General features: G+C 48.4%; 1 protein-coding gene across 5 annotated transcripts in view; it reads right to left on the bottom strand.

Moving 5' to 3' along the window:
• Positions 1-12,567, bottom strand: part of UBE2G2 (ubiquitin conjugating enzyme E2 G2) — a 48,934-nt gene that overhangs the window by 11,549 nt on the left and 24,818 nt on the right. For 4 of the 5 annotated variants that reach the window (XM_019839291.3, XM_023238636.2, XM_045036508.1 and 1 more), the window contains exons 2-3: positions 11,268-11,303; positions 11,128-11,173 (exon numbers count right to left, since the gene is read on the bottom strand). The exons of the other annotated variant lie outside the window; for it this stretch is intronic. In XM_019839291.3, coding sequence (XP_019694850.1) covers positions 11,128-11,168 — 41 coding nt within the window. In that variant the 5' untranslated portion in view covers positions 11,169-11,173; positions 11,268-11,303. The remainder of the gene's footprint in view (positions 1-11,127; positions 11,174-11,267; positions 11,304-12,567) is intronic. 5 annotated transcript variants of the gene reach the window in all.

Here is a 12,567-nt window from a genome sequence, read left to right as displayed (position 1 = left end):
GAATTAAAACGAAAACCGTCGTTCCTTACTTTCCACTTCAAAGCGTGTCCGGGTAACAACAGATGCTGCGGGCAGCACGCTGAAGGCACAGGGAGACCAGCGGGCTCGGCGGTGCAACCCAGGTGTGTCCGGGTGTGAGAGAGCCGTGTGCCCACAGGGCGTGTTCCAGGACGGCGGCCTGCACGTCACTCAGCTGTGGCAGGTGCTGAAGAAGCTGCCTGTTCTCCTTTCCAAGTCCGTCACGGCACAAGGACAATACATACGACACACGTATGACAAGGCTCTAAGTAATGGAGACTGTAAACCACTCGTTAGCACTTGGACTTGAACTGGATTACTAAGGGACGATTATTCCCCAAAGTCACGACCACCTGAGGCCTAAGAGGAAAAGGTATACTGCTTCAGAGACACCCTCCACTGGCAAGGGATGGGTCCCCGTGGCCCTCAGGCTGCTGAACGTGCACAGGGCACCCAGCAGGCGGGCCAGGCAGGGCGCCACGTCCCTCCTGCCCTCACGCTCCGCAGTCAGCGCCCCCCCGCTCACCCGGGCAGGAGGCTGGCCACACACCCGTGCGGGGCGCTCTTGAAGGCCGAGCTCCCGGCCTGTAGTTCTGGCCACTGGGCTTCAAGCCAGGCAAGTGCGGGAGGAGCGCCAGCCACAGAAAGGCCCCTCGCCGTGGCAAAGTGAGCAGGGAGAGATCCGGTCACGGGCCGCCAGCAGGACAGACAGCAGGTGCCCTAGGGAGTGCAACCTGCAGGGAGCGCCCCGGGGAAAGGAGCAGGTGGGCTCGGCCGCCCAGAAGCAGGCACCCAGGGGGGTCTCCGGGATCGACCCAGATGGCAGGTTTGTTGCGTTTTGTTTTTGTTTTTTTTTTCTTGTGCTCTGTGCTGCCCACTAATTCCCAGGTACAAAACCAACGGTGAGAAGCGCAGGAAGGACGGGGACAGGACAGGTGGCCTCCGCCTTGGGAAACCATGGCAGTGGCAAACTCGGGTTCTCTCCCATATAGTCTTCTCGGATTCAATCTGTCCAGAAGGAGGCTGCAGTCATACCCTGGGTTTGGTGTATTTTGTTCTGTTTTGCGATATGGACGTCTCTGAAAACTTGCAATCAGATATGCTTGAACTATATTAAAAGCACACTAAATAAGTCCATCATTACAAGAATTTCATAGTCAATTTTGACACACAACTTTTACAACATGAACAGACTTTAACTAGAGAAACATATTTTGGAAAACAGTCAAATACGTGAAGTATAGAAAACTCCGCTCCCTCCAGAGCCGCCTCCCCAAGGCAGACACAGGTAAGTGTGGGTTCTCCAAGCCTGTCTCCATGTGCATAAACCCACATACCTTCATCCACAAAGTTCGGTTTTTCAAATTAAAAATGTATCATTGCACTGCTGAGAGGAATTCTCAAAGACCTCACTAAATGGAGAGACATGCCACATGCCCGGATGAGAACGCTCAAGACTGTCAAAGTCCTCATCCACACAATCCCTATCAAAATGCCAGCTGGCTTCCCTGCAGAAATTGAGAAGCCGATCTTAAAATTCAGATGGAATTGCAAGGGACCCGGGAACAGGCAAAACAATCTTGAAAAAGAAGAACAAAATCAGAGGACTTGCACTTTCCAATCCCCAAACTTACCGGGAAACTACAAGAACAGAGACTATGGGGTAGCGGTCCAAGGATGGGCCCAGCTCGAGGGAACAGAACTCAGAGCCGAAACATACACCCTCCATTTACGGTCATGTTTGACCTAGGCGCCGCGGCAATTCAATGCAGAAAGGGTTTCCCTTTCAACAAACGGCATCAAGGCAATCGGAGAGCCGAACGCAAATGAATGACTTTGGACTCCTACCTGACGCCATATCCAAAATCAGCCCAAGATGTGTAACAAGAGATGAAGAAGGGCATCATATAATCATTACAGGGTCTATCCATCAGGAAGAGCTAACAATTATAAATGTCTATGCGCCGAATACGGGAGCCCCCAAATATATAAAACAATTACTCACAAACATAAGCAACCTTATTGATAAGAATGTGGTAATTGCAGGGGAATTTAACACTCCACTTACAGAAATGGATAGATCATCTAGACACATAGTCAATACAGAAACAAGGGCCCTGAATGATACATTGGATCAGATGGACTTGACAGATCTATTTAGAACTCTGCATCCCAAAGCAACAGAATATACTTTCTGGTCGAGTGCACATGGAACATTCTCCAAGACAGATCACATACTGGGTCACAAAACAGCCCTTCATAAGTATACAAGAATTGAAATCATACCATGCATACTTTCAGACCACAATGCGATGAAGCTTGAAATCAACCACAGGAAAAAGTCTGGAAAACCTCCAAAAGCATGGAGGTTAAAGAACACCCTACTAAAGAATGAGTGGGTCAACCAGGCAATTAGAGAAGAAATTAAAAAATATATGGAAACAAACAAAAATGAAAATACAACAATCCAAACGCTTTGGGATGCAGCGAAGGCAGTCCTGAGAGGAAAATACGTTGCAATCCAGGCCTATCTCAAGAAACAAGACAAATCCCAAATACAAAATCTAACAGCACACCTAAAGGAAATAGAAGCAGAACAGCAAAGACAGCCTAAACCCAGCAGAAGAAGAGAAATAATAAAGATCAGAGCAGAAATAAACAATATAGAATCTAAAAAAACTGTAGAGCAGATCAATGAAACCAAGAGTTGGTTTTTTGAAAAAGTAAACAAAATTGATAAACCTCTAGCCAGGCTTCTCAAAAAGAAAAGGGAGATGACACAAATAGTTAAAATCATGAATGAAAATGGAATTATTACAACCAATCCCTCAGAGATACAAGCAATTATCAGGGAATACTATGAAAAATTATATGCCAACAAACTGGACAACCTGGAAGAAATGGACAAATTCCTAAACACCCACACGCTTCCAAAACTCAATCGGGAGGAAATCGAAAGCTTGAACAGACCCATAACCAGCGAAGAAATTGAATCGGTTATCAAAAATCTCCCAACAAATAAGAGTCCAGGACCAGATGGCTTGCCAGGGGAGTTCTACCAGACGTTTAAAGCAGAGTTAATACCTATCCTTCTCAAGCTATTCCAAAAAATAGAAAGGGAAGGAAAACTTCCAGACTCATTCTATGAAGCCAGTATTACTTTGATTCCTAAACCAGACAGAGACCCAGTAAAAAAAGAGAACTACAGGCCAATACCCTGATGAATATGGATGCAAAAATTCTCAGTAAGATACTAGCAAATCGAATTCTACAGCATATAAAAAGAATTATTCACCATGATCAAGTAGGATTCATTCCTGGGATGCAGGGCTGGTTCAACATTCGCAAATCAATCAACGTGATACATCACATTAATAAAAGAAAAGATAAGAACCATATGATCCTGTCAATCGATGCAGAAAAGGCATTTGACGAAATTAAGCAACCTTTCTTAATAAAAACCCTCGAGAAAGTCGGGATCGAAGGAACATACTTAAAGATCATTAAAAGCCATTTATGAAAAGCCCACAGCTAACATCATCCTCAATGAGGAAAAACAGAGTTTTTTCCCTGAGATCAGGAACACGACAGGGATGTCCACTCTCACCGCTGTTGTTTAACATAGTGTGGGAAGTTCTAGCATCAGCAATCAGACAACAAAAGGAAATCAAAGGCATCAAAATTGGCAAAGATGAAGTCAAGCTTTCACTTTTTGCAGATGACATGATATTATACGTGGAAAATCCGACAGACTCCACAAAAGTCTGCTAGAACTGATACATGAATTCAGCAAAGTTGCAGGATACAAAATCAATGTACAGAAATCAGTTGCATTCTTATACACTAACAATGAAGCAACAGAAAGACAAATAAAGAAACTGATCCCATTCACAATTGCACCAAGAAGCATAAAATACCTAGGAATAAGTCTAACCAAAGATGTCAAAGATCTGTATGCTGAAAACTATAGAAAGCTTATGAAGGAAATTGAAGAAGATATAAAGAAATGGAAAAACATTCCATGCTCATGGATTGGAAGAATAAATATTGTCAAAATTTCAATTATGACACTACCCAAAGCTATCTACACATTCAATGCAATCCCAATCAAAATTGCACCAGCATTCTTCTCGAAACTAGAACAAGCAATCCTAAAATTCATATGGAACCACAAAAGGCCCCGACAGCCAAAGTAATTTTGAAGAAGACCAAAGCAGGAGGCATCACAATCCCAGACTTTAGCCTCTATTACAAAGCTGTAATCATCAAGACAGCATGGTATTGGCACAAGAACAGACACATAGACCAATAGAATAGAATAGAAAAGAAACCCCAGAACTAGACCCACAAACGTATGGCCAACTAATCTTTGACAAAGCAGGAAACAACATCCAATAGAAAAAAGACAGTCTCTTTAACAAATGGTGCTGGGAGAACTGGACAGCAACATGCAGAAGATTGAAACTAGACCACTTTCTTACACCATTCACAAAAATAAACTCAAAATGGATAAAGGACCTGAATGTGAGACAGGAAACCATCAAAACCTTAGAGGAGAAAGCAGGAAAAGACCTCTCTGACCTCAGTCGTAGCAATCTCTTACTTGACACATCCCCAAAGGCAAGGGAATTAAAAGCAAAAATGAACTACTGGGACCTTATGAAGATAAAAAGCTTCTGCACAGCAAAGGAAACAACCAACAAAACTAAAAGGCAACCAACGGAATGGGAAAAGATATTTGCAAATGACATGTCGGACAAAGGATTAGTATCCAAAATCTATAAAGAGCTCACCAAACTCCACACCCGAAAAACAAATAACCCAGTGAAGAAATGGGCAGAAAGCATGAATAGACACTTCTCTAAAGAAGACATCCGGATGGCCAACAGGCACATGAAAAGATGCTCAACGTTGCTCCTCATCAGGGAAATACAAATCAAAACCACACTCAGGTATCACCTCACGCCAGTCAGAGTGGCCAAAATGAACAAATCAGGAGACTAGATGCTGGAGAGGATGCGGAGAAACGGGAACTCTCTTGCACTGTTGGTGGGAATGCAAATTGGTGCAGCCGCTCTGGAAAACAGTGTGGAGGTTCCTCAGAAAATTAAAAATAGACCTACCCTATGACCCAGCAATAGCACTGCTAGGAATTTACCCAAGGGATACAGGAGTGCTGATGCATAGGGGCACCTACCCCAATGTTTATAGCAGCACTGTCACCAATAGCCAAATTATGGAAAGAGCCTAAATGTCCATCAACTGATGAATGGATTAAGAAATTGTGGTTTATATACACAATGGAGTACTACGTGGCAATGAGAAAGAATGAAATATGGCCCTTTGTAGCAACGTGGATGGAACTGGAGAGTGTGATGCTAAGTGAAATAAGCCATACAGAGAAAGACAGATACCATATGTTTTCACTCTTATGTGGATCCTGAGAAACTTAACAGAAACCCATGGGGGAGGGGAAGGAAAAAAAAAAAAAAAGAGGTTAGAGTAGGAGAGAGCCAAAGCATAAGAGACTCTTAAAAACTGAGAACAAACAGGGTTGATGGGGGGTGGGAGGGAGGGGAGGGTGGGTGATGGGTAGTGAGGAGGGCACCTTTTGGGATGAGCACTGGGTGTTGTATGGAAACCAATTTGACAATAAATTTCATATATTGAAAAAAAAATCAGCCCAAGATGGATCAAAATTTAAAGGTCAATAGAAGAACCACAAATATAAAACGGAAACCCTTTGTAACCTTGGGTAATGCAACACCAAAAGCATGACCCACAAGAGAAAAACACTGAGGTTGCACTTCATCAAAATTAAAACCTTTGAGCTTCAAGAGGCTCCATTAAGACGACGACCAGGAAAGCTGCAGACTGGAAGAAAACGTGAAAATCACGGGTCTGATAAAGGCCTTGCATCCAAAATATATAAAGAACTCTTAGGACTCAAAAAGACGGCAATCCACATGATCTCACGGTTTGTGGGTTCGAGCCCCACATGAGGAACTGCACTGACAGCTCAGAGCCTGCTTCAGATTCTCTGTCTCCCTCTCTCTCTGCCCCTGCTTGTTCTCTCTCTCAAAAATAAATATTTTTATAATGATAAAATTAAATTAAGAAAAAGAAAACAAGCCAATTAAAAATTGGCAAAACTTCTCAAGTTCACCAAAGATACATGAATGGCTAATAGGCCCATGAAGAGATGCTCAACACCATTAGTCCTTAGAAAACGCAGGTCAAGTCCAGGGTGGGGTGTGGTCTCACGCCCAGGGCAGCTACAGCCACACGGCAGGCGTGGGTGAGGGAGCCCTCATCCGTGCTGGTGGCAACGTAAAACTCTGACCTACTCTGGAAGACGGCCTGGCAGTTTCTGGAGACACTAAAACATGAGCTTCCTCTGTGTCACAGCACCCCCACTCCCGTGGACCCAGCGATGCACAGACAGCGACAACGGGGTCCACGCGTACGCGAGGGACCGCAGCAGCACTGGTCACAGCGGCCAAAGGCCCCTCGCCTGGCGGGTGGGGAAGAAGGTGCGGCCCATCCCCCCAGGGGCTGGGGTCAGTGGCAAAGACGAAGGCGTGACACCCCCAGCAAGGGGACAGAATCGCAAATGCACAGGAGGGTGAAAGAAGCCGGACACACAAGACTGGCTGCTTTATAATTCCATCTGCAGGAGAAGTCCGGGGACGGCCCATCTCGAAGGTCAAAAAGAAGAGAGGTTGCCTACGGCTCAGGGTGGGAATGGGGACTGACCGGGGGCACGAAGACCTTTCAGGAAATGCTGTAAAACTGTTGTGGGAGTGGCCTCAAAACTATAAAATCACCAGAATCTTCGACTTGTACACCTAATACAGGCAAAACTTGTTTCTCGACCTCAGCACCGGCATCTTGGGCCCGACGGGCCTGTGCTGTCTGCGCGGCGAGGTGCTCCGCGGCTCCCCCCAGACACTGGCAGTGGACTCCCCTAGTCCCCCGCTGTGACAACCACAACTATCTCCAGATGCCACTGAGTGTCCGGGGGCAGGAAGTCATCCCCACGGACGGCACTGGTCTAGGCCCGCTGTTCCCTAATCTGCCCTGTCCACCCAATGACACACGATGGACGCCTTTCTGGGCCAGCATGGAGATTCTGCCCGAACCTCGTCGGTGTTACACGGCATTCCGACGTTGGGCAGTACGGATGTTTCATAAACTATGTTGGCCAATGTTGTTTCCATTTTCTAATTACTGCAGTGCATGCAGAAATGAACCTCACGCAGAGACCTTCAGAACACCGTCTGCGGAAGAGACCCCCAAGGCTGGGGCTGCCGGGTCAGACCGCTCGCGACACGAATTACGAGCAGTGTCCCCCACGTCTGTTCATCTGAGGGCAGCAGCCCCGGCCCCCTTCCTGGCCGTTCGGCTCAGCCAAAAGCCATCGGGGTTGCCTTCTACTTTCAATCAAAGAAGCGGCGGGGCAATTTTACCGTTGAGCTCTCCCGCTCCCGTCCTACACCCTCCCTCCCTCCCGTTCTCCCGGGGGGAGATCTGGGGTCACCAAGGATGCACCCGCGTCCTCAGACGGGAACCCTAATAGAACGGGCACCCCGTGCTTGTGGCCCGAGCCCCTGAAAAGCGGTTTTCCCCACCGCACAACTGACGAGAGACGGAGGCCCGGCAGAGGAGCAGGGCGGCAAAGCCGGAGGCACCCTGCCTCCCAGAAAACGGGGCAGGTACGGGTTTAGAAGCGCCGGCGCACAAAGAAACTCTGCAGACAATCAAAGAATAAAAAGAAAGCAGAGCAGAGCTATCACTGAGGAGTGGAATCCAGCCAGCTGTCTGCCAAAAAGCAGGGTGAGACCAATCGCCGGGAGGACAGTTAATTCCTTAATAGATGTTTTAAGTACATTTGTAAACGGCCTCTTGTTTGTAAAAGGCTCTGGAACAGGACCAAGACCCACAGGCTCAGCAGACCCTGGAGCAGGGGAATCCCACACGAAGGCAAAAGCCCCATTCAAACACAAAAGCGCTCCAGCTGAGAAAGCTTCATCGCCTCCTTTTAAACCGAGGCCTGACAGGGAGCATTCTGTTCCAGGCGTGGGGCGCGAGGACTCCGGATCCGTAGACGCTGCAACGCGGTCACCCCAGTGAGGCCAGGGAACATCCGTCGCCACACAAAGCCACCCGTCTTTTTCTTGCGACAACTCGCAAGAGTTACCGTCTTGAAGACTCTCCAACACGCACCACGAGGTCGGTGACGGCAGCACGTCCGGGACACGCCTGTAGCCGGGACGCGGTACCTTCTGTCCGCCTCTGCCCCTCTCACGCACCCCAATCTCCTCCATCCATTCATCCACCGATGGACGCCAACTCAGGCCGCTTCCGTGTCTCGGGTGTCGCACGTAACGCTGCGGTACACACGGGGGTACAGACGTCCTTTCGAACTGGTGGTTTCCTTCTCTTGGATAAAGCCCCAGAAGCAGAACTGCCGGGTGGAAGGGTGGCCCTCGTTTTCACTTTCTGAGGAACCTCCGTTGGGTCTTCCACGGCGGCTGCCCCGGTGTGCGTTCCCACCAGCAGCGCACGAGGGCTCCTCCTTCTCCACACCCTCACCGACACTTCGGATTTCTTGTCTTTTTGGTGACAGCCATTCTATTCTGACCGGCGTGAGGCGGTATCTCGCTGAGGTTTTGGTTTGCTTTCCCCTGGTGACGAGTGACGTTGAGCATCTTTCCATGGACCCGTCGGCCGTCCGGAGGCCTTGCTTAGAAAAATGTCTGTTCGGATCCTCTGCCCACCGTTTAATCAGACTGTTTCTCTTTTTGCTTTTGAGGTGTACGAGGCGCTTCTACAGTTTGCGTATTAGCCCCTAATCAGACAGGTGATTTGCAAATAGGCTCCCTCTTCCTTCTGTTGGTGGTTTCCTTTGCTGAGCAGAAGCTTTCTCATTTGACACAATCCTACTTGCTTACTTTTTGCTCTTGCTGCCTTTGCATCTAACTGCTAACATGGGTTTTCAAAATATTCGTTTTACAGTGTTGATCTAAAGTTAGTAACGGTTATGCTAAAAGGTTTTAACAAACACCTTTTTAGAAACCATTCCGAGGGCCTGACGTGTCCCTTAAAGGGCTTCTAAAGGAGTCTGCTGATGTGCAGAGGCCAGTGTCGTGTAAGACGGGGGGCCCACTGACAGGAACCCGTGCACCTGTGTCCATGTTAGCACAGAGACGACACACATGACACGGTACGTGAAAAATGGCGGTGACAAATCACATTCCTATGATGTAATCTCCTGTCTCCTTAAAAATCAAAGGACCTACAGCCGACACAGCAGATAATGCCATGTCCCATTAGACGCGGGACGCTGCTGACCAGGAGACGCCCCGTCCCATTTACAATTGCTTTAGGGGACAAAAGCTACAACACCCTTTTACGCACCCAGATAGGCTGTAAAGATGTCCCCATGCCAGAAACATTTAAACACAGGAAAAACTGGGTACCACAGGCCCAAGCGATCAGGGTATTACAAATTATCAGGGAATGTTAGGCGTGCTGTATTTCCTCTGGACAATGTTTACTGATGATTTTTAAATATCCTGCTTATCAGAAAAGCCTCCTTTTCTCATCCATTTCCATATCATCTCACCTCCACAGACAACACTTGCCAGCAATGTGGTTCTCGAACACGGGAAGCAGTAAGAACTCACGTGGCGGACGCAACGGGCATGCGCAGACAGTGCGAGGACGTGTGCGGCCACAGCCCCGGTCCCTCCCCTGAGAGCACGTCTCAACCCCCCAGAACCCAGCCTCGACACGTGCTGGCCACCTGAGAGGTCTCATCGTACCAAAGAGAAACCTGAGAGACTGAGGATAAATCCCAACTTCCTAACTTTTACTTAACTACATTTATTTGAAAATACAGTAAATCTAAGAATGGTCAAAAATGTACATCTGAAGTGGACAGAAGGCAATCGAAGGGCCTGGCTCACAGGGCCCTGGAACACTCTAGAATAGGGGGTCCATTTGCGGCTCTAAGCAACATCACCAGGTGAAAGATCACGAGATCCAGTCAAGATCTTTCTAGAACAGGGCCAGGAGTCACACTGCTCTCCTTAGAACAAAGCCACGTCTTGGGGTCAGGGACAATGGAAGGCCATGCAACGCACAGGAAGAAAGCAGGAGCAGAGGAGGGGCTGAATGGAGACAGAGCAGGAGGAAGAGAAAAGTGCAGGTGCACGGGGGGCAGGCCGGAGGCTCACCTGCACCCAAGGGACCTTCCCCTCCCCACCCCGGGGGCCTTTCCCCCTTCAAAGCTGCAGGCTTTGGGTCACCTGCGTGGCTCAGCTAAGCAGCTGACTTCAGCTCAGGTTATGATCTCACAATTCGTGGGTTCGAGCCCCGCGTGGGGCTCTGTGCTGACAGCTCGGACCTGGAGGCTGCTTCGGATTCTGTCTCTGTCTCTCTGCTCCTCCCCAGCTGGTGCTCTGTCTGTCTCTCTCTCGCTCTCTCAAAAAACGAATACATGTTGGGGCGCCTGGGTGGCGCAGTCGGTTAAGCGTCCGACTTCAGCCAGGTCACGATCTCGCGGTCCGTGAGTTCGAGTCCCGCGTCAGGCTCTGGGCTGATGGCTCAGAGCCTGGAGCCTGTTTCCGATTCTGTGTCTCCCTCTCTCTCTGCCCCTCCCCCATTCATGCTCTGTCTCTCTCTGTCCCAAAAATAAAAATTAAAAAAAAAAAAAAAAAAAGAGAATACATGTTTAAAAAAAAAAACAAACAAAAAAAACCCCGTGGGCTCCTAGGGACTTCCCGAAGTCAAAGCCACCGATACCGTTTGAGGCTAACCCAGCACTGCCACTCAGCATTCAAAACTTATTATTTTAAAACTCTGCAAATATAAAGTATGACAAAACTTTTTTATTGACTCTCAGGAAATATTTTCATTTCTCGGGATATACGTCTCTGCTGTTTTCTACTCAGACCAGCAGATTAAAAAAGAGCTCAATTTAACAGGTGCGTGAAGCCTTTTCTTCGAATGGAGACGTCTGAGCACAGCCCTGCTGCTAGCTGGATTCCGGGCTCTGATGTCCAATAACGTCTTGGAAACTAACAGCACATATAACTAACTTACATGATCAGCGCCTCCCACTCAAAGAAATTCTCTTCGTTCATGGGACCTGCAAAAAACAAAAAAAAATTTCCACAATTAACTTAGAAGGCCACTTTGGCAATTAGAAGTAAATTACAAAGAAGCTAGCTTTAGTGCCTTACCCGCCACAATTCCTTCCGGAGGATTCAGCGTCAGTTCTACAAAATGAAAAAGCAAAAGCATTATGAAACAGAATGAGCATCAGGCTGGCATTCTAACCAAACGACAACTGTGGAGGATATCCATTAACAGATTAAGACCCCGTTTGTCCAAAGCGAACGCCTATTCCCGTTACGTTTCCGACAACGACTACGTACGCGGCTCTTTACGGCAGCAAAACGTAGAATTTTGGAGCTATAAACCCTCTCATCTGACAAATGAAGAAACCGAAGGGGTCAATTATCTTTCAAAAATACCCCTGCCGGTTGTTTCGATTCAACTTCACACGTCAAGCACGGCGTCCAGTTTTCCGACCGGATGGTGCCTCCCGGCGCTGTGAGCGGCGGCACGGGCCCTTCTGAGCGTGAGCAACGAGGGACCGACCGACGCTCGTGAACCAGGACTCGGAGCACGCACGGCACAGCTGTCGGTCCCCGGCGCCACTCTACTCAATCCGTGAGCCCCCGACGTGGCACCCCACGGAGCGTCAGGCCCGAGCGCCGAGAACGAAAGTAGGAAGAAGCAAGCAGGCGGCACTCTGGCAACCGCCGAAGACCAGTGGCCGCCGAGAGACTGAGGCCCAGCCCCGCCACCGAGAAACGCCGTCCCAAGTCCTGGCCTCCTCGTCTTCTATGTGGAAGGCTCCAGAGCGAACCCAAACCCGCACACAGACGCGGACGAGTGACGAGAGAAGAATAGTCCTGGGCAAGAAGGGTGGCCACCCGGGAGTAGGGAATCGGGCCAGAGATGCACTTCCTGTCGGGCCCAGGCGCCCAAGACATCGCTGATGTGGCAAGAAACAGACAGACAGACAAAACCCAAAACTGGTTCTCTGAAGGGCCATAAAATTGCCAAACCTTTGCCAAATAACTACAAGCCGTAAGGTTCCGAAAAGTGGAAGCAAAACCATCGTTACTCACAGATGCCATGTCACATACGCCCAAAGTCCAAAAGAATCAGAAGATACGCTGGAAGAAGTGAGTTTGCCAACACTGCTGACCACGAGGGCCAGACACGTGACTGAATGTGTTTCTATGTACGAGCAAACTAGAACAATCTTAAAAAGACATCAACTCTACTAGGAAACACATACAGGTAAGTTTTTAAAAGCTGTGCAGACCTGTAGCATGCGAGAACCGCCACGGCTCTGAAGGCCTTCCCAAGCAGAGACTCGAGCAAGTTCATGGATGGAAGCCTCAAAATTACAGTTCTCAATCCTCCTCCAACTGCACCTACAGATTCCGAGCAGCCTCAGCCAACATC

The sequence above is a fragment of the Felis catus genome, chromosome C2 (genome assembly GCF_018350175.1).
Source record: "Felis catus isolate Fca126 chromosome C2, F.catus_Fca126_mat1.0, whole genome shotgun sequence".
Taxonomy (NCBI): Eukaryota; Metazoa; Chordata; class Mammalia; order Carnivora; family Felidae; genus Felis; species Felis catus.
This window is presented reverse-complemented; position numbering and strand designations above follow the sequence as displayed.